The following is a 22,395-nucleotide window of genomic DNA, read 5'->3' on the forward strand; positions in this document are numbered from 1 at the left end:
GTTTTCTTTTTTTATGTCTAATATGATGTAAGGGGTAAGATTCTTCATCTCTTTCTCTCTCTCGTAGTCTTGAATGTACACTTCCGTTAGAGTGGTCGTGATTCTGAACTGTTTTTCAATTCGGAAGCAAAATAAGATTAGTTAATTTAATTTGTTTGTGATGGTTGGAAGTGGAACATTATGATCTCCCTCCGAAAAACTAGAACCACTTTGTTCCCATTCATTTATATTTGTTGTGTTTTATATTTTCTGTCATCCAATAACAGTCAAAACATAGTTACATTTATGCCCTCATAATTATAAAATATAAATTTCAACAGATTACGACGAAGACTTTTTCATATCATCATCAGCGCGCCCCTTCGAGAGCCTAGGCGTTATGTCAACAACCAGCCAGTTCTTCCCCGGGATGCACATCAAGCCGTCTCTTGACCGCGACTTCTCCGACGAGCTTAGCGAGGAGTTCCCCCCTCCCCCCTCACCATTACCCACCCCCACAATTATCCCCACAACCACAGCTTTGTCTCAAACGCGTAGCCCCTCTTTGGACTTCACTACTCCGGATTCGGGTGTTGAAGACATAACTCCTGGGTCTATAACTGATGATGATTATAAAAAGAAACTTCTAGATTCGGATACGACATCGTGGAGGTCGATTGATAGTGCCAGCTCGAGTGAATCTGTTAGTCCGAGTTCTCCTGGAGGCGAGGCCTTAGGAGGTCTAAGACATACTAGAGATAAACTGAAGTTAGATTTACCACCGTCACCGCATATTCCCTCTCCGAGACACAACAGAGTGTTTAATTTTGTACTGGATAAACCTAAACGGAGAGAGGAGAAAGAAGTCACTACGACACCTCTAGTGATGACGGACGATACACCAATAATCACTATGTCACTATCCACTACTGAGGAAGCTGAGGATATTATGCCGGAACCGACGTTTTCAACTTTCGGAAAAACTAATGCTAAGCCTCAACAAAATACTGAACCAGAAACCAACATTATTTTAACTGACGATATACAGGAACCTGAAACGGAAGTTAAAGAAGATAACCAGAAAGTAGAACCTGTTAAGGGTGAAGGAACAGTCCTGGACAGTGGTGATGAAGATTCAGGTATCGAGAGCAGTTCCAAGGCGACCCTGGAAAGGAAACCTGCGTCTAATATGTCCTAGATAGAGGTTTAGAGTAGTGTCTAGATTTGTAATTGTATATAAGTGGTGTTAACGAATGGGGGAAAGATGAAAAGAAAAGTTTTTTTTTGAGGCCCTTGGTTTATTTTAAATGGTATTCCTTGGCTCTAAGTTCTTTCCCGTTCGTTCTTTCACGCCACGAACGCCATTACAATAAGATTACCAACAATCTTTATTTAATTTATTAAGTGTTTCTCAATATTTTTTATCGTATTACTATTTTTCTATTTTATTTTGTTTCTTTCGTTTTCTTTTGCATGACACTTTTTATACATATACATATCGAATTACATTTTCTCATACAGGTTACTATTTATACACTTTACAAGTTATTACAAGTTTTATGATTTTTTTTATTGAAATTGTAGATTAATCTCCCCTCATATAGTAGAGTACAGGGAACCTCTTCTAGATTCCCTTTTAAGATACTACTTTCTCCACGCACCGACGGATATTCAAGACATCGATTGTTGAGAAGCAGAACTTATTTCCGCGCTTTGTCTTGTCATCAGACCTCGGAAATGAAAATAATTCTTTCCCTAGAGAGCAAATCGAACTCACAACCAGACGCGGTGCCGCGGTAATGGAAGAAAAAATTACTGTTTCCTAATGACCACCCTTCCAGTGATACTCCACACAACTAAGGTACAAATAGCCGTGAATTATTTTTTATTATATTATAATATTATGTAGATATAGCGCTTCTATAATATAAAAATTTATTATTATTGTAATTTAATGATAAACGATTAGGTAACATAAGTTGGAGACCCATTGGCCTACTCAGTTTTATACAGCGATAGAGAACTTGTACTTGGTAGATTTTTCATACGTAACTGTTTTTTTTTTTTAATTATTTCTAACTTCGTAGATAATCTAGATTTGTATGTTATACTCCCGGAGTTCGGATATGCACATTGTATTAAAAATAACGTTGGTGCAGGAACTACTAAATGTGAAATTACGTTTTTTTTTTTACAGTAGTCAGGAAAACTTAGTTAAAAGCATCGTGAATAATAATGTAATAATTAAATTATACCATTGACTTTGAAAAGAGCAACTATTGAGTTTCTTGCCGGCTTTTCTGAGCAGAACTGCCTTCTGAACCGGTGGTAGCTTTTTTTTTATATTTTTTTTCTTTATGGAAAAAGGACAAGGCAAACGAGCGTTCGGATCACCTGACGGTGACTACCGCCGCCCACGACCCCGTACTTTACTCCCTCTTATTTATTCAAATAGACTATCTATTTGAATAAAGAATATTTTTAATTTGAATAATAATATAAAAAAATCAAGCTTGGTCTTATTGAATAAACATTTGGCAACAGAAACCAGTGGCGAACAGTGAAATGCTTTTGTGTGAGACTGGTGTCCATAAAGGTATACCTAACATAAATAAATATAATTTTAAAAAGGTCTAATGTAGTTTTTTATCTTTTTTATTATACTGTTTTATCGACCCAGCGTGCATACACACTAATATATCACTACACCACTAGAGGGGGGGATTCTTCAAGTAATCATATTCTCAAAAAAAAAAGACCTCTTTTCTTCAAAATTGTGGTTACAAGGTCCTGCACTGACGGTGATGATAATTATTAGGTCAATAACGTAATGAAATGTTATATGGTGCGTATCCGAATTAAGTTTTAAATGTTATGTACATGAAGACTAGATATAAGGAGTGACATCTGTATATAATATGAAAAAGTGTCCGTTAGCATCAGGGTAACTTTAAAAAAAGCGAGAAATATGGAGTCAGTCTAGCTACACGTTTTCTCATAAATTCATAAAAGTTTTAAATATTTTACATTTTTACAATTATTCCATATTTAGGAAAGCAATGCTTTTTTTAGAAATATAAAAGGAATTAGACGGTCTGCAAAATGCGGCGGTCAAATCCCGCTACTGTTAACATTTTTATACATTTCCATAAAAATATTTTTCATAAAAAATCTATAAGGTTGTCTTTACTGTATTATATTGTACTAGACAACTATTCCAAATTTTAACTACTTTAATCTTCAATAATATTTTTTAAGTCGGCATACTTCAATTCGTTTATAATTGCTACGTTCATACCATACCAGCGGCACTCGAGAGGTTTTGAATAAGGCCAGCATACAGCTAGACACTTCAATTTTCTACCATATAAGATGATACTCCTTATATATAGTCTCCATGGTTATGTAGTGTTTGTGACGTTACATCCACGCACAAATTGCATTACATTCTTAAATATGTGGTATTTTAAATTCTTGTAGGGTGCAGACGCATTTTTTTATTTATATCTTAATATTAGCGACCCACTCTGATTTTAAAAGATATTTATTATTGCGTTATCTGCACCCTTTCGTGACGTTCAAAATTCAAGCCAATTGTAGTTAAGTGAAAGATGTTTTTATTATAAGCGATTTATTATATTGTAATTACAGTACGGGAGACAACGACTCGTACGCGGTAACGTCCACGCGCCAAGCTCGATGTGCAATTCTTATTAATTTTCCATGTCATTAAGTTGTGTAAATATTATTTTAAAACCTTCTCTTTATTTTTAATAAGAAAATTTATTATATTTGTATGTCTTAAAGTTCTGATTGATGTTTATAATTTTTTTTTTTATATATTCTTAGGATGTTTCGTTGATGTACAGGTTTCGTAGGATGTGTAAATATATACGCGGTAGATATTCATTTTCTTGTTCTTGTGGTTAGGAATTAGAATACTTATTGGTCGATTTAATTGAATTGTCGATAAAATTTATTTAGATTTTTATATTATTATTATTATGAGATAATCAGTTTCAAACACTCATTCTATGGATTTGTCTAGAATTGAAACAGTTTAGAAATGAAACGAGGAATTATTTGAATGAATTGTCCAATTATAATGGTATTTATTGTTTGTAAGTTGTTGTTTTTTTTTTGTATGAAATGTTGGCGGTATTTAGTGAATGTTTCGCATTGGAAGTCTTTTCATATTGTGACTATGTCGAGTCTTTAAAAGTATTTATATGAAAAAATAAATAATTAATAAAACTTGTGACTTTATGAGACTTTTATTTCTGTCATTCAACGTGTTTTGATAACGGAAAATAAAACAATAATGTTATACATTTATGTATTGGTCTAATTTAACTAACATTTATAAATTAATATGGAGAATGTGTCAAGTTTCTTATATTATAAATTAAGCATAATTATACATAACTATAGTTTTTCAGATTAAAATTAGATGTAACAAACAGGCCTTAGAACCTTAGTTTTTATTCTAAGTAATTTGACTTAGTATTGTATTGTGTAATATAACTTAAGAATAAATTTACTTTATTTTTCCAAGTTGGGATTCAACTCATAAACATCGCGTTAAAAGTCAGAGTCATCAAGCCATAAAAAACAAATTGTCTACATATTTATCCTCTCCTCCAAATGATAACGAGTCCCGAGGCGTCGCTCGTCGCCAGTAGACTTTCATCGTAACTGAAACTGACCCCAAGTACAGGGGACGCGTGACCTGCAATAAAAATAAGATTATTTTTTTGTTATTCCTCACTTTGGAAAGAAATATACATTTTTGTAAAATGTAAAAATTTAATGTAGGGTGGTCATGGCGTAGAAATATGTGTTCCATGTTCACTCCAGAATTTTTACCAACAAAATCTTAAGCCTGAAAACTTAGAAAAAGCTCTTACATAAAAAGCTCAGCTCCGCCTTGGGAAGATATTTTTTTAAAAAAAGTAACCTCCACCATCTCTTAGATGCCCATGTTTTTTTAGGTTCATTCAAAAATAAAAATAAAGTTAACTAGACATGATAATGAACAGAAAAAAAATAATTAATCATATAATTAAAATTGAGTATAATAAAAAAAGATACAGCTTTCAAATAATTAAAAGGCTAACTAGGACGACGAAAAAAACGAAAAAGAAAACGAGTGGAAGAAAATGGGAGATTTTTTAATTCATATTTAATTTTATTTGTTTCAGTTTCATACAACAGGCGTGTGTTTTCGCTAGGAGAGTCTTAGTTAGCCCTCACTATCTACCTATCCTAGGCAAATAATAACGTACCTTGCAATTTATTAACAACAGGCTGGTCCTCGTGGCCCTCGATATCCATGAAGTAGACGCAGGCGTCCTCGGCGCCCGACACCACGCACACGCCGCGCCGGAACGACATCAGCGGACAGAAGGTGGAGCGCACGCCGTGCGAGCGGTGCACCGTACGCAGCCGCTTGGACAGGCTCAGGGAGCCCTCGCGGTCCGTTATCCTGGGGGATTGTTTAAGCGATGAGTCTACGGTCTGTTGTCCTAGGAGAATGATTAGGATTTATTAGGAATATTAGGGTTCCATGCCAGCGACGACACATAGGTACTACCTACCTGAACAGGTACAGGCAGTGGTCGGCGGCGCTCACGAGCAGCGCGGGGTGGCGAGCCAACCAGGGGCTCCACGCCAGCGACGACACAGCGCCACCAGCCGCCGCGCCGCAGCGCCGCAGCTTGCTCAGGCAGCCCGCGCCCGACACCACGTACGACACTATGATACCCTGGATATATATACAAAATATTTGTTCAATTGGACTCTTTCTTTCCATGAAAAAAGATAAGGCAAACGACGGGTCACCTGATCACCGCCGCCAACGACCCCGTGTAACATCAGAGGGGCTATAGGTGTTTCGCCGGCCTTTGAAACTTTGCGGCCGCAGGTAACAGGTCAAACAGTTCCCCAGAACACTCCCCATGATAAATGCCATAGAGATCGCACAGCGAGGAGACGTCTTTACGAAAGCCAAAGTATCAAGCTTTTCACAGATCATTGAGTCCTCAACTATTAGGAAGGCTTTACGTTCTTCTTCTTCCTGGCATTGATCCTGGCGTATGCTGCCAGGGTCTACCTTCCTAAGTAGGTTAAGTAACCTACTCCACTTTGCGCGGTCTGTAACACCCTCGGTGGTTAGTCCATTAGACCTTATGTTCTGCATCACGACATCTAACCAGCGCTTCCTTGGGCGCCAGGGAGAGTGAGAAAGCTGGCGATCCTACAGGATGAAATGATACGTTGGGGTCTACCCATTTGCGTTAGCACTTTTGATTTTATATATTATGGCAATCTGTCATAACTTGGTTGCTTTCCATTTTGATAAATATAAATAAGACAGTCATAAACTAATCATAAGTACGTAGGTATGTTATTGGTACCTTATCATTAGCAGCCCAGAACATTCTGCCGCTGGACTCGCACGCAATGGCCGTGACACGCCCGCCCAAAATACTGCTACCACCTAAGTGATAATTAATAAATGGGCCTATATATCATTTCATCATTAATAAATATTATAGATAAATAGTTGAAAATTGTTTCTAATTATATATGTAGCTTTTAGCTCATGTTGTATTTTTTTCGAATGTGTAGTAAGCTGTTGGCATAGTGGTCTTTACAGTGGGAAAAGAACCTGAGTCTTCTGTTCCCCACTTTCCACCGAATTCTAGAGGCATTGCGTGTTGAGTGGCGAAACTCAACGTGGCGGGGTAGGTAGACAAAGTAAGCCTAGTTTTAAGATACTGCTCCCCACTTTCGCTGAATTCGGGAGGAAGTCATGGCCAAGGGCCGCAGGCACTGTGACTAAACGCACAATGCCTCCAGAATTCGTCGGAAACTGGGGAACAGAAGTGTCTTAACACTCAGGTCCCCTTTGCCTATCGAGCTAAAAATGCTATTATATGATTTAACAATAAAATAAACAATTATGTACCTCTAGGATATATTCCTGTGGACACATTGAGAACCTCCACCATTCCTCTTGCATTACCAGCCTTTATTAGTTAAGGAGCTTTAACTTTATATATAAGAATATCATAGCTTTATAAGAATTCATAAAAAAATCTCAATTTAATTTATACTTTTCACTATTTTCCAAAGGCTATTTGTGTAAAGATTTTGTATAAATTTAAGGTTGCTAGTTGAAATATACACTATAGATGAAACTAAAAGACACAAAAAGGATACAATAACCATATTATTATTAGCCGGTTGGAAGGCACAACACAATATTGGGGACGACAATTGGTCCCTGACCCCTCGAAGCCTCCTCGCACCTTCCCCCTCGCCCCCCACTCGCCACACTAAGAGCATGGCGTCTAGTGAACATGTCACCAACACTTCGTTAGATGCTGACCAGTCACAGCCTGGAATGATATATTTTTAACAACATAAGTCAAAGCACTTGGACAGTAAACAAGGGAGTGAGGTTCAAATAGTGCTACATAAAAAAATATATATGTTTTCTATAAAACATATAGAATGGCGTCTGTTTATAATATAAGATGAGCAGCTGGATATTTATTTGGGTACTGACTGACTGACTTGTTGATTCCATTGCCATTTGAGGAATTATTAAATTATTTTCACTTTGTCATTTTCCAAGTCATTTTCCATCATAAGTGCAAGCGATCCTGCACACCATGTCTCTGCTAGGAGTGGAAAGTGGAACATATTTATAGAACCAGAATATACTGGTTAATTACATTTTCTTCTAATTAATATAATAATGAAAAAAAAACACGCCATTGTTGTGATATAGTCTGTATGCAATGTCTCGAAAATTGGGTGGATTGGAAATCAGTACATTTTAAGGTGCTAGAAATATTTTAAAATATATATTACAGATGGACTATAATAGACTGAGGCCAGTCGTGGCGCAGGGGCACAGAGTGTGGCTGTAAGCGCAACAGATTGTGGATTCAATTCTCACTCAGAGGAAATGAAATATTAAATATTAATTTCTCGCTCTGGTGTCAAATTCGATTCAAAGTTCGCGGCGTTCATATCCGCCAATCAATACACAATGCCTCCTTAAATAGGCGGAAAATGGGAAACGGAGTGTTTAACGCTAGGTTAGGTCTCTCTGCCTGGGCAGTGTCGGATACAATGTGATACTAAAAAAATCTACATATCCTTATTAAAATATTACATAATAAGTTTAAAAATGTCCAAATAAACACATTACCAGTAACCGGTTCGCTATGTCCAGTGAGTATAAACGACACTCGCGGAGGAGTCGCTGTGACGTCACATACGGACACCGTCCCGTCGTGGGACACACAACACAATTTAGTGCGGTCGTTGTTAGCAAATTTTACCATGCTAACTTGTTGTGTGTGCTGGAAGATGAGAAATTACTTCACACTGTATCCCATACACGGCAGGATAGGCAGAGGGAACCTAGTGTGAAGACACTCCCAACTTTCCACCGAACTCAGGAGGCATAGCGTGATGAGTGGCGGAACTCAACGCCGCACCAGACGGCCTCGACACCAGAGCGAAGAAATGAAAATAAATATTGCATTTCCTTGAATGGGGATCAAACCCACAACCAGTCACGTTAACAGCTACCCTTTTTCCCTTGCGCCAAAATTGGCCATGTGTATTATAATAACAATATTCTTTTATTTGCCTTCATTGAATTGAATTTACAAGCTAATTATAGTTTATTTTATACATTTAGTTACAATTTATTGATAGTTAATTTTTATTTTAAAGTAATTTGCTTCAATGCAGTTTTCTTCTAGGCAAAGATATCCCCCAATTCCTGCTATTTTTTAGAAATTACATTATAATATACAATTTTTTGACATTAAATGTTGTTGAAGACAATTCTGGCCAAAGGGACTCATGTGTGAGACTGTAATCACAATAGGTCGGATTCCTATTCAAAGAAATAAAATATTTTATATTGTTATAAACAATGTGTGTTGAGTTGACAGCATTCAACACCAAACTTAGGCTTGCTAGTGTGGAGAAATAAAAATATTGTATCGCCTGAGATTAATATGCATAACATATAGCCAAGTAATGTTATTAAATTAAACCAACTTCAATTTCTGTTTACAATAACTGATCTCTTTTATATCCAAATTAACATTCAATTCATGTAATATCATGTTTTTACCTGATCAAATATGTGGTGAACTCCAGAAAATGCATAATTTTCGGATATAGTCATGTCATTCTTTTTCTTAGCGTTAATAGTAATACTTTCTTCAATAGGTAGGCTTGCCTGAAATATAAAGTTAACATTATGACCATATTGATCATAAATTTTACAATTATGCACAAAATGCTAAGTTATGTGCTAAACTTTTTATGAATATTTATAAGTTATATATACTTATATTATTAAGACTATATTGGTAAAAGAAAAAGTAAAAACTAAGTAATGATATAATGTATATAATACATACTTTACTATTAGACCTTTGTCTTGATGATGATGAGCTTATTGATATATTATCTTGCACACCATATCTTCGTTGCAGCAGCTGACTTCTTATATTTAAATATTTTTTTATTGTTTCTATGTCCTAAAATACGAATTGAAATCAAGTTTTTGTAACATTCAATATTCGATTTAAGAAATGTTAATATGATTTACCTTAAATTTTGCATTTTCTCTAAGTAATTGACTTCTTCGGCGTATGTATAATGTTTCTGTAAGTAAACAAGAAATTAAAAAGATTTCAAACATTATTTAAAATAAACATTAAAGTAGTTTACAGAACTTTAGCCTTACTGAAATTTGGGTTTCCGGGGGCTCTATACGCATTAAATCTTGCATCCAGGGCAAATATTTGTTGCTGAAACGCAGCCGCCATCACTACGATTCTTTATATTCTTAGTTAAATCATAATTGTCCTGCGAAATGGGACTACACGATACTTATTGGAAGTTAAATTTTAAAATAAAAGCAGCTTAAGAATTTTTATGTTTATTATTTGACATTTTATCAAAGACAGCTGGTTTTGACAGTTACAGTAGATAATATATCAAGGAACTTATACTGTTGTTAGAAAACGGAAGCGGTTAACGTTTTTAAAATAAACACGATCAAAATACATACCGTCTATATGTTTCCAACGTACTCGGACAGAGGTTCCACGTAATTACAATAAGTGACATGTATCACTCAATAACAACACTACACACGAGATACCTTCCAATCAGGACTTCCGCCTTCTTTCGTTTATTATCTTTTTCACCTAAATCTACCCACATTTACACTTGTACGCTAACATTATAATATCTAATCGTTTTTTAAATACATTCTTAAAAACACTCCTTAAGAATAAAATGTATTTTATGATTTATATTATTGAATAATGACATTCAAACAAAATTAGCCACTGTATTTGAAAAAATATCCAAATATAGAAGACATATACATATAGAATGAAAATAATTAAGCAAATGAAAACATTGGCAAAATAATACTACAATAATAAAAACATGATATTATATACCTCAACTTGCAATCCACATACGACCTTATAATTGCATATTTTGATGATTGCATATTTTATTTTAGGATTCCATACTTCAAAAGGTAGAAACGGAACCTATACTACTTATTAATATCAAATAAGCCGTGAAACCTTTTATCTCATGCCTTCGTGAATAGAGTATAGTTGTGGAGCAACATTAACACAATTTTTTATCTCGAATTTCAGAAGCAGAATCGGAATTTACGCGGGAAGAAAGCAATTGGCGTGATAGCATCATCATCAAATAATTAAGCATCAAAATCCATTTAAAACATTTATTTAACCTCCGACTTCCAACCTCGAACTTTCTTCGGCATAATATTTTAGATAAGACATTCACGATAAATTGAGTAAACTAATGTACGAACGTGCCTAAACTCTTGGAATTGGTTAAAATAGAATATCAGAACATTCCTTGCGTAATGAAAAGAAAATAAGTTATTTTGTAGCTTAGTTATAAAATTACTTCTTACTTTTAAACTTATAGGTAAAAAATAACTTTCGGTAAATAAGGAGGGAATAGGTACATTCAAGATATATGGTGTACCTATTATACAGGTACCTATTATACTCGTACCTACCTATATGTTAAAACTAGCGGCCCTCCCGCGGCTTCGCCTGCGTGAACTACGATATTATTAATCCATGACTACCTACGTCCTTATAAGTGACGACTATGCAATATTTGAGACTCCTAGCATTTGTAGTAACGAAGTTTCATACAAACTTTCAACCCCAAAAACAGCCCCTTAGAAGTCGAATATTGCAAATTCCCGTCTTAGCAAGCACCTACGTCTTATAAATAACTTCTATGTTAAATTTGAGATTCCTAGCACTTGTAGTTTCTGAGATTTCGTGATGAGTGAGTGACCTTTTGATTTTATATATGTAGATAGATAAAGGTAATGTTAGTGTTTTTGCCTATTAACGTCATAAATCGATGAACGCCGACTGCACGCATGAATTATAAAAAAAACTGGTAAACTCGCCCACCAAGGGTTGTTCGGTACAAAAATTGGAGGTCTCGAGCTTCTTCTGAAATTCAGGTTTAGCTTAGCCAGAGCCCTTTCATCTTACATCTAACTTAACTAGCAGCTTTAATACTAAATTTTGCCCCTTTTTAAGGCTATTATTTTTTAAGACTTAACCGCAAATGTATAATTTTCAATTTTCTTCCTGAACTTCCTACCTGTAGATGCTAGCTATCAAATTTCATAATTGTAGGTTATTCGGAAGTACCTTATTAATTTTGATTCCTTTATAGTGTCGAAATACGATATTATTTTATAAGATTTAACCACAAACGTAAAGTTTTTAGATTTTAGGTAGCTAGCTGCCAAATTTCATAATGCTATGTTAACCGGAAGTACCCTATCAATTATGATTCCCTTTATAATGTCGAAATACGCGTATTTTGCGATATAAACGGCCATATCTTTTTTATTATCAGAAAATTATGGGCCCGTAGATCTCATTTTGAATTTCAACTCGATATCTCCAAGCGTTCCTAAAGGGTCTTGACAGACGGAGAACAATGTGATCTTATAAGGGTTCTTTTTTTCCTTCAAAGTACGAAACCCTAAAAACGGAGTATATACTCGTACCTACGCACATGGCCGTGACTTGTGTCCCACGCATGTCCGTTCTACACTGAGCCGTATTTATTATGATTAGTTCAATAGAACTGAGAATATACAGATAAGAAAATTCTCAATTTAGAAATCTCGGTTTTTTTCAATTTAAAAGAATTAACTTTAATTTAGTTTCGGCGGAGAGTGGGGAACTGAATGTTTTTACACTACCCTCCCTGTTCCCTCTGCCTACCCCCGTATATATCTTATACGGGATACAGCGTGAATCTAAAAAAATATAATAGCAGTCTTAGAATTGTTAACAATAGAAGTCACTATAAGTGCGTGCAAACATAACATATTAGAACGCAAAAGTAATTTAGTGTATTAAATAAATAATCCTGTAGTTTAAGCGGGCGAAGCCGCGGGCGGGTCGCTAATAGGTCAGTTTTTTAGATAACTGCATCACATACTTAATTGAAGCGGATCGTTAGCTCGTTAGTTATAAATAAAAGTGATGCTGTTCAGTTTAACTTAGTCAGCCTTATGTCACCTTTTCGGGAGGACAGTGCGCCATTGAGTTCTGGTGATAAGAAAATAAGTCGATTTTAGTCAATCAACGACAAGTCACATAGTATCGTACTTTGACAAACTATAATTGTTTATTACAATTAAATCGGTTATGGCAGAATTAGATTCACGTGAAGGGACCAAATGTAGCGGTTCTTGGAAGGGACGGCATTTTCAGTTATGGATCTGGTGTATATTAATACATTTTTTAATAAGTTTACCCTGCATATTTTCAAAATGTTTTGGAGTAGATATTACAGTTGCTGTGTATCCACTTGGTGACATTGCAATACCTTATGGTGAACCATTAGAAATATTTTGTATTGCGGAAAAATATTCATCAAGTGATATTGAATTTTTCCTACGTGATAAACAATTAGAATCAGAAATATTAAATAGTACGACACGCAGGTTGTATATAAAAAAGCCTGAAAGACAAGTAAATTCCTATTACTGTATAAATAAGAAAACAGGAAAAATTTGTACTTCACGAGTACTAGTCGAAAGTCCTCCAGCAGATGTAACGGACTTCAAATGTGTGTCAAAAAATTTTGAAGTGTTAAATTGCTCATGGACAAGTCCTCATTCAAACACTTATATAAGTTACAATGGAACTTTTTCAAACAATGGAAACATGGTAGACCCTCCATGTATTGCAAAGAAAGTTGATAATACGCCTACAAGATACTGTTGGTGGAATACAAACCAGTACAGGCAACTAAAAAAAGAACAAGTTTTCTATCTGAGAGCATGCAATATTTTTGGTTGTAATAGTCAAAATTTCACTATAGATCACTTTGCTATTGTGAAACCAGATCCTCCTAGAGATCTAAGAGTGATTAAAACTGAAACCCATAGTGTAGTCTTGAAATGGAGAGTTTCCAATAATATGGCAGATTTGCTAGACTGTGGTGTTGAACATATAATTGAATATCAAATAGCTAAGATTGATAATAGAGCAGTGTTTCACAGAGTTGATGCTTCTGGTTTACCATTGAGAAATAAGACATACACATTTCATTTAACAGATTTACCATATGCTCATATGCAGTATGAAGTTAGAGTGTACATAAAATCAAGGAAAGCAGTTACTAGAGAATATTGGTCAGAGCTCAGTTATATTGTGTTTCTTACAGAGAGTGAGAGGCCCAGTAGGCCACCAGATACTACAGCGGGAGCATTTGACCATGCTACATATACTAATAGAAGGGTTATGTATGTTTATTGGAAGCAGCTAGAAGAATATGAAGAGGCTGGTGCTAACTTCACCTACAAAGTGCTTGTGTCGCAAGGCAACAAAACAGAGACTGTATTCCCAGAGAAAAATAAGAGTCTTAGCTTTGTAACATTAAACACCACCCTTAATGCCTTAGATGTTACTATCTGGTCTTTTAACATTAATGGATCATCTGTAAACAGCACTCATCTTTATATTCCACCTGAAAGAGACACGCACTCTCTGAAAGTTTCCTCTTTTACCAAATTAGCATATGAAAATGGAACTTATGAACTTTCATGGGTTGGAATAAAAAATATCAACAACTATACTCTGTTTTGGTGTCAACACAACTTAACCAAAATTTGTACAGGACGAATGGACTTTGCTGTACTTAACCCTTCTAAAAACAATCATGTCATTGATTTGCCTAGAGACTATAGATACCAGTTTGCTATTTCTGCTAACAATGGCTCCAAAACTAGTGGTATGGTGTGGGCTCAATGTGATATATCAATAGAAGGACTTGTACTGTATGGTTTTCCAGTTCATTTAACTAGTGATGCTCCTGGAGCATCATATGTTACTTTAAGGTGGGTTATGGATTGTACCCTTCCAGAAGGTATTATTACTGGTTACAATATAAGCTACTGCCCAATAGTTCAAACAAGCAGCAATTGTGATAAATCTGTTGAAAATAAATATGTTTTTATTCAGGATCCCAAACAGATGCAAGCTACTATAGAACAGTTGCTTCCATTTAGAACATATCAATTTACGTTTGCTTTGAATACTATATATGGTCAAAAAAATATAGAAAGTTCTACTCTTTACTTAACTACGCTAGAGGATACCCCAGCAAAGAATAAAAATTGATTCTTTGATCATTTCAGAGGACCCTACACTTCAAGGAAATAAAAACTATTTTAGAACAATAAACATATTTTTTTATTAATAAGCATATATTTTTTTATTATATACATAATTTTAATTTATTTTAAAAATCTCATAAGGAAGTAATATAATTGTTACTAGTTTTAATGAATATTTTATCGTAATTAATATAAATGAATATAATATAAACATAATTTAAATTTTTCATACATGTAATCATGTCAGATTTTACAAAAATTACAAGGCAAATATGCATGGACTGAGAGAATCTGACAGTACACTCCATTCCACACTTTTCAAAATTTTGACAAAACAGTTTTTTTAACGCAGCGGCACAAGGGTGTGACTGTAACACGGCGGTTGTGGGTTCGATACCCACTCGAGAAATAAAATATTTATTTAAATTTATATTTCCATTTCTTCGCTCTCGTTTCGAGGCAAAGCGCGGCGTTGAGTTCAGCCACTCAACGTGCAATGCCTCCAAAATTCGACGGAAAGTGGAGAACGGAGAGTCGTAACACTAGGTTCCCTCTGACCCTACAGTGTGCGGGAAAAAACAAATATAATATACGTAATATATCAAATTGTTATTCTATAGGTACTTCTATACTAATATAAAGTTGATGAGTTGGTTTCTAAATTGTCTCCTAGCTTTTTGCATCTTGTAAAACACAACAATGGTAGCTGTGAGTTGTCCTTAAAAGATAGGATAACTTACATTTAGACCTCAGCTGTGACATATGCTATCATTAACATCAACAATAAGATACGTAAAGGCATTTTGCGGCGAGAACTAATTGAAAATTCCAAGGAGATATTTAACAGTTTCTCTTCTGTCTTCTCTTTGTTATATATAAAATTAAACGGTTTGACGACAGATAGAACTGATTTTAATCGAACTTTCTTTGAGTGATAGAGGGGGTTATGGAGCAATACATACGCTACTGTTTATCCCAGAATAACTCTAGTAGAAGTAGGCAAATCAAAAAAAAAATCTTTATAAGTCACGATATAGGAATGGAATTTATATCCTATATCTTATAAAACAAAGTCGCTTTTCGTGTCTGTCTGAACTTTCTAACTCTTCTTCTAAACCACCCAACGGATTTTCATGCGGTTTTCACCATTAGGTCGAGTATTTCTCAGGGAAGGTTTATATATAGTTTATTATTTGTACATTCTTATGTAAATTAACATAAATACGATAAATGTGTCTAAAGTCCTACCCGTTGAGACACTATCGCGCATGCGCTGCTTTAATGGTAAGTACTACACGAAAATAATGTACAGGAGTATTATTTGTCTTAATAAGATCTACAAAAAAGTCTGCGATAGCATATTCATATCTTTTAAGAATAACGTGTAGTGATCATATTTCTGTCTAAAAATTTCAACATATTTTTTATTGTGAGGGATATTTTTCCATAATGGTATTAATCCTTTAAAATACTTTATTAAATTTGTACGTTAAACGAAGATAAAATTTGCTTTTTACACTATTTCGAAATTGCAAATAGTTTTAGAGACACATTGTTGACACATCCCGCTGTTGACACATCTTTTACTGTTTTTCATTTTAATAAGTACTTTAGAAGTTGTTACAATATCAAAAAATTCTTGCTGCGAAACGGCTCGCCACTCGCCATGCGTCCGCCTGCCTAACACGCATCGGTGGTTCACTGGTAGAATGCTCGCTAGCCACGCGGGCGGCCCGGGTTCTTTTATCGGCCGATGCATTCTTTTTAATTTTCCTCACAGGCAGCCACGTAGTGCTTGCTTTTCATCAGGGAGGTTCCTTTATAGCAACGAAGATTTAGATGCGTTTGCACGTATTGGATAATTGGAGTTGAATGTATTATGTCAGCGCGATATATTTGGTTTCATATTTTTTGTAGTAGTTATTAGTAGGTAGGTTTTTATTAGTTAATATAACTATTTAAAAATAGTTATATTAACCATCTAAAAATAGTCATTTAAATATATTTTAATAAGTACTTGAGAAGATTAGTAGCACAGATCTAAAATTACGGTACCTACTAAAAAATCCTTGCTGTGTAAAACAATTATCCTTATTGAAACTACGAAAATGCGGGTTGCATTAGGGTGTAATTAATTTTCACATTATCTTAAGTGCTTTGCAAACATACATTATATGAATAATCCAGTAGTAAAAGCGGGTGAAGCCGCAAGAGGGTTGCTACTATTTTATAAAAATAACTAAGTATAGATGTAATACACTGATTACATTGTAATAAATATATACCATATAACAATGGTATGTATTTTAAATGGTACTAATAATTAAAAAAAATGTCTATATAACTTTTTAAAATATTTTCTTAATTAAAATTTTAATTTATGTATTTAATTATGATAAGTTTCATGCAAGTGGCACCCTCTTATTTCCCTTAGCGGAATTATTTCATATCTTAGTGTCGATCAAGAGGACTTCTGGTATAAACGGAATAATCACGTCCTCTGGTGGCATGTGGCGGTACTGCTATTGTATCAGCAATTAGCCTATAGCTGGAGTTAACTTGAATAAGGTAGATGGCATCGGTTATGCAGGAACGTTATTCATGACATTATTTTAAATATTTAAGTCTATTTTTTTTCTTCTCATTAAATAATTAATTGATTTTCAGGTTCATATATATTTGTATATATTGTGTGCAGGATGCAGTGAAGTTATTAACAGTAAAAGTATATCAAAAATCTCTATTTATTTATATAATAAATTAATAAGATTTTTTTGGAATAATAAATAAAATATATATATATTATACTGATAGTAATTAAAACAGAATATTCTACAGCTAAATACTAATGAATATTCAGTTGAATTCAGGAAAACTTATCCTCCATATCATTAATACAAATTTAATTTAACATTCTTAGAATTGTCAATAAAATTAAATAATAGGAAGCTGCAGACATTAAAGTAATTGCAAATAGCGAGTGCACAATCCGCAATCCACGTAAAGTCGATCCATCACACCCACTCGCGTCGTCCTCGAACGCGGTGAGTCGAAGCCGACGTTTTCCCGGAATCCTTATTTCCGATTCCGAAATACCCGTCGCTGTTATACCGAGAACTCTCAACCGGCGTTATTCTGGGCCAGCGTGCGCACTGTGCACCACACTGTATATAACCCGAACACGTAGCTTTCTAGCGAGCCTCGGCCGTTATAAACGATCAGAATGCGTGAAAACGAGTCGCTGACCCGCGATTACGTGTGTTTCTACCGGGAAGACCTCGTCTCCACAAAAACACCCAAAAAAAACCAGCCTAATTTACTAAATGGTTTTTATGGTCCCCATTAGTTGTTTTTCTAATTTAGAACGAAATCACTATTTAATCTCATAGTTATTAATCACTTCAAAACTATAGTAATGCATTCGGCGCGCTGCGGGGTGCTGTTTTTGTTACTAAACATAATATTACGAATTAAATTAAAAAATAAATCAGCTTCACGCTGTATCCCGCACATAGCAGGATAGGCAGAGGGAACCCAGTCTTAAAATCAATCCATTCCCCATTTCCCGCCGAATTCTAGAGGCAGTGCATATTTAGTCGCGGAATTCAACGCCGCGCGATATTACAACGGAATAGTAAATAAAACAAACCAGAACTAATGTTTAAATCTCATTTAATGACATATCACCATACATCGCAACGATCATTCCGTTCACAAACATCTAACGGGTGGACATTAGACACGCGGGGGGGGACACCAGCTACAACTATTTACAATACAAAAGTAAACATCTAGAGACGGATTAGCGCAACGCACCATTACTTCAATGAGATTATTCAATTAATTATATTTAATTACTCATAAAATACGTTAAGAATTCATTTAAATAATAATTTTACATAAATAATTTAACGAGCTAACAGTTAACAGTTACTTAGGAGTCGACTAATCCATCTTTTACATTGACTATGCTCCGTTGTCCCTAAAATAAAGTACGCTTAAACAAGTTAAGCTAGTAAGCATCACGATGACTTCAATATAAAATGCACAGAGTAGAAAAAAACACTATAATAACATGTAGGTCATTTAAATCAATCAGTCCAAAACTTAAGCTTATTCTAATTTAAGGCAAGTACTACTAAGATACAAAACGCGACATTGAGACACAGAATTGTTTATTATTTCATACATATATGTATATATTATAAACATCGATACCGCTACTATATACACGAGTTACATCGTTATACATTTTATAATATCAACAGAGTTGCCAATAGATTACATCTTAAAACTAATCAGATTCAACTTATATCTAGGGGCTTATTATATATAATGGCATAATGTCAAGAATAAAGCATATTGTACACGGGCTTGTCGACAGCAGCTTGCTGTACCACCTAGTTCCGTATTTAAAAACCGCTCTCAAATCTGAGATCGATCTTGAGATGCCGATGTCATACTTGAGACCGATTTGATACAAAAATAACATTAGTTACAATATATGTATGTATCGTATAACAGAACCAAAAGACGTTCCTTTACATATTTCTGTATTATTTCGTAGAAACGAGAAAAACTGTTTTTCCTCGTCAAATACGATTGTTCTCTTGCAAGCACCTATGCGTACCTCGGATTTAAACCTCAATTTGCATAACCATTAATAGAATATTCAATTTACTTTTGCTAAAGTACTTAAACTAAAGTGAATTCATTTCATGTATTATTTATTATAAGTATCTGTGATTACGCAGTGTCCATTAATCACGCACATCGGGGTTACCACCACATTGAAACAGCCATTTGTCATACAAAATATGATAAAAACAATCGCCTTGGTAAAAATATTAATTAATAATACGCAATATATTATTTATTCACTAAAACTCATAAATATTTCATAGTAAAAAGGAAAATTTTCGTGAACCCGCAGAATGTTAACAGTTCTGAGTAACAATTAATAACTGAATTTATTAATATGGTAACCCTAGTGTTGTGCAAATAGATGAAAGGTGTCTAAGAGAATTTGATTAATGACTTACATTGCGTCATGTCCATACAAAATATAATCGATTCGTGCTACAGGCAAGAATCGGCTATAGTTTATCATTATTTATATGATTTTTAATATATATAGGTGTACGTAAATCGAAACTTTCGCGAAATATTATTAATAAATTTTATGTTAATTATTCTAAAGCAGATATAATTGTGAAATGCTTACTAGAATGCAATTTAGTACATGATGTTTATGACTATACTATATAGTGGGATTAACGTGAATTGGCGAAATTTATTCGCGGCTAGTTCGCGACCAGTAAAACCAGTAAAAAGTAATCGATCCCTTAATTTTACTACAATTTAAAAATGATTATTATTATATACAAATTTCATTGATACTATCAAATTAATAATAATATATAATAAAATATCACCGTCAAGTCAAATAAAAAAACTTGAAGAGATGACGGTATGTTTAAATAATTTGAAGATAAAAATAACAATTTTAATGTCGCAATAAAACGATTTCATGGTAATTTCACTCATGCTATATATAAATATTCGCCGGTGACTTTTTGCCGCAGCGTCCGCACATGTTCGCCTCTGACAGCGTCATGACATAAAAAAAACCTTCCTAACGCCCATGTCACGTCACAGACTCCTTGTTTAAATAGCGGCTTAAGCTAACATGTGCAAACAACCCCAAAATTTTTCATCATTTATTAGATAAAATGATGAAAAAGTCAACATTTGTTAAAATCCATTACGTAAGTTACATAATTACAACGATGATATAAAAAGTATAATATACGTATAAAATCATTATATATTATATTCAAATAAGCATTACAAAATGCTACGACCTTATTATATATGTATATATTTTTAAAACGTCAACAATTTGAATAGGTAGGCCCCTTTTAGCACCCTTCCCAGTAACAAGCACATCACATGGCTGCCAACCTACGCGTTCAATCTGGCAGATCTTACATTACGAGCTCTTCTAATAAAATGTTTAGCAAATATAAAACATGCGCCCCATCCAATTATACCAACATTAAAAAACACACGCGTATCATTAAGAAATTTAACGTGTATATATGTGTAAGTATTTTAGCTTCTCGCTCTATCCCGCATATAGCAGTGCAGGGTAGGCAGAGAGAGCCTAGTGTTACGACACTCCGCTCCCCACTTTCAAATTCAGAATTCTGGAGTCATTGCGCTCTGCCTCAACACCAAAGCGAGCAAAAGGAAAATATAAATATTACATTTCCCCGAGTGGGAATCGAACCCACAATCTGTTACAGTCCTACGCCACGACTGGCTTGATATCTATCTGATATTATGTATATTACTTATAAATAGCACATAAAAAGCTACTACGAGCATAATTAAACACAGCATACTAATAAAATATGTTGAAATACGAGACCACTCCGAGACATTTCTTATAAACAGTTATTAAGAAGCGCACAAAATTAAATTTTTTAATAAGTTCAAGCTTAAAACATTATAAAATTGTGCGTTATCTTAAGATTAAAGTCAGTTTTTTTTATTCAATTCTGGAAATGCTAATCAGCCGAACCAGTTGATAGTTCGCGGGCACTGTTTGTTGCACCTTCCACGAAACGAAAGCGAGACGGCCGCTAGTGGGAAACGCGATTAACGTAATAACCTCCCAGAACCCGAGGGGCCCTTCCCGATATTTGTAAATAAACATTAGGGTTTTTTTAGTAATACAAAAAAAATATATAATTAAAAAGAAATGCTTGGTGTTTTTATTGGGAATTATGAATAATAGCTTATTTAGGATATCTATAGATAAATGATTATTTAGTATTCAAGATAATCTATAGTAAGATAAGATCTAAAACAGTTTACACAAGAACTTTAGATAAAAGAACGTGCGTGAACTACCAAGTTTTTAAACACACAAAAAAAAAAAGAAATTATCGGGCGTATCGATTTTAAAATCATTCGTTTTAATGATGTTTTAATCACCAGCAAGAAACATTTTAAAAGGGATTAGTGTTATCGATTCTTCATTAAGCAAGTTCCGAGAAGTACCGATTGAGATACGAAACGTAAAGCCGGTAGCGACGCGGCCGACCGATTTTGAATCCATATTTTTAAAAAATACCACCACCTTTCTTTTACGATTATATTTAGTATCTACATAATATATTTCAAATATTATGTATTTGCCGAAAATTTACCTTATAGTTGGAGTACAGTATTAATTTAACAGAAGACATATAAATGAAAACAACAAGTAATTTATATGACTAAGTTATAAAATTACAAACACAATTTAATTTTTTTCATATTTAGTAAGGAATGTACCGATTGTTACAAAGCGAAAGACCTGTCTATTCCCAATCCCCTTCGCTAGAGGATCCTGGCGGAGATGACTCTGGTTCAGGTATGATGCTGGCCAGGGTGTGGAGTACGGTGCCGCCGCTCCTCTCGGCGCCGGATATGCCCCGGCGGCGCATAGATAGCTTGGCGTGCAGATCTGCCATTAGATCGCCGCCGATTTGCTTGGCGCCCTGCCAGAGACAATGTTTGATTAAATAAAAAACTTGGCACTAGGAAACATTATCAATATATAGAAATATATCGAGGTAATCGCGGCGCAGCAGCACAGGGTG

General features: G+C 34.6%; 4 protein-coding genes across 9 annotated transcripts in view; 2 read left to right on the forward strand and 2 right to left on the reverse strand.

Moving 5' to 3' along the window:
- The window catches only part of LOC146531242 (uncharacterized), a 44,736-nt gene extending 40,491 nt beyond the window's left edge, over positions 1–4,245 (forward strand). For all 3 annotated transcript variants that reach the window (XM_085198286.1, XM_085198288.1, XM_085198287.1), the window contains one exon: positions 321–4,245. In XM_085198286.1, coding sequence (XP_085054412.1) covers positions 321–1,177 — 857 coding nt within the window. In that variant the 3' untranslated portion in view covers positions 1,178–4,245. The remainder of the gene's footprint in view (positions 1–320) is intronic.
- LOC146531243 (WD repeat-containing protein 13-like) lies at positions 320–10,228 on the reverse strand. 2 transcript variants are annotated; one of them, XM_085198291.1, is made up of 12 exons: positions 10,094–10,228; positions 9,767–9,888; positions 9,629–9,684; positions 9,438–9,557; positions 9,146–9,253; positions 8,204–8,357; positions 7,204–7,382; positions 6,950–7,010; positions 6,396–6,478; positions 5,577–5,743; positions 5,265–5,464; positions 320–4,708 (listed from the first exon to the last, which is right to left on the reverse strand). In XM_085198291.1, the coding sequence occupies exons 2-12, from the start codon at positions 9,846–9,848 to the stop codon at positions 4,608–4,610; spliced, it is 1,311 nt and encodes a 436-aa protein (XP_085054417.1). In that variant the 5' UTR covers positions 9,849–9,888; positions 10,094–10,228; the 3' UTR covers positions 320–4,607. The 2 variants fall into 2 exon arrangements, with proteins under 2 accessions (XP_085054417.1, XP_085054416.1); XM_085198290.1 differs by lacking the exon at positions 10,094–10,228 and having other exon boundaries at positions 9,767–10,003.
- A 2,322-nt stretch (positions 10,229–12,550) lies between these two features.
- Positions 12,551–14,829, forward strand: LOC146531244 (cytokine receptor-like). The gene has a single exon (XM_085198289.1). It carries the CDS (start codon positions 12,768–12,770, stop codon positions 14,745–14,747), a length of 1,980 nt encoding a protein of 659 aa, XP_085054415.1. The 5' UTR covers positions 12,551–12,767; the 3' UTR covers positions 14,748–14,829.
- Positions 14,830–18,398: 3,569 nt separating this feature from the next.
- wash (WASH complex subunit washout) overlaps positions 18,399–22,395 on the reverse strand; it is a 33,068-nt gene continuing 29,071 nt past the window's right edge. For 2 of the 3 annotated variants that reach the window (XM_085198298.1, XM_085198297.1), the window contains exon 6: positions 18,399–22,293. In XM_085198298.1, coding sequence (XP_085054424.1) covers positions 22,114–22,293 — 180 coding nt within the window. In that variant the 3' untranslated portion in view covers positions 18,399–22,113. The remainder of the gene's footprint in view (positions 22,294–22,395) is intronic. The other variant, XM_085198299.1, reaches the window with a different exon arrangement.

Source organism: Heliconius melpomene, chromosome 15, assembly GCF_056956725.1.
Source record: "Heliconius melpomene rosina isolate 202511_hmr_F chromosome 15, ASM5695672v1, whole genome shotgun sequence".
NCBI lineage: Eukaryota > Metazoa > Arthropoda > Insecta > Lepidoptera > Nymphalidae > Heliconius > Heliconius melpomene.

Bases quoted from the DNA above. Each gene is read 5' to 3' on its own strand.
- LOC146531243 (XM_085198291.1), bottom strand. From the start codon at position 9,848: ATGGCGGCTGCGTTTCAGCAACAAATATTTGCCCTGGATGCAAGATTT. The intron at 8,358-9,145 runs GTAAAAACATGA...CTCATCTTCCAG, and splicing joins TTCACCACATATTTGATCAG to CACACACAACAAGTTAGCAT. The intron at 4,709-5,264 runs GTACGTTATTAT...TTTTTATTGCAG, and splicing joins TGTTGTTAATAAATTGCAAG to GTCACGCGTCCCCTGTACTT.
- LOC146531244 (XM_085198289.1), top strand. From the start codon at position 12,768: ATGGCAGAATTAGATTCACGTGAAGGGACCAAATGTAGCGGTTCTTGG.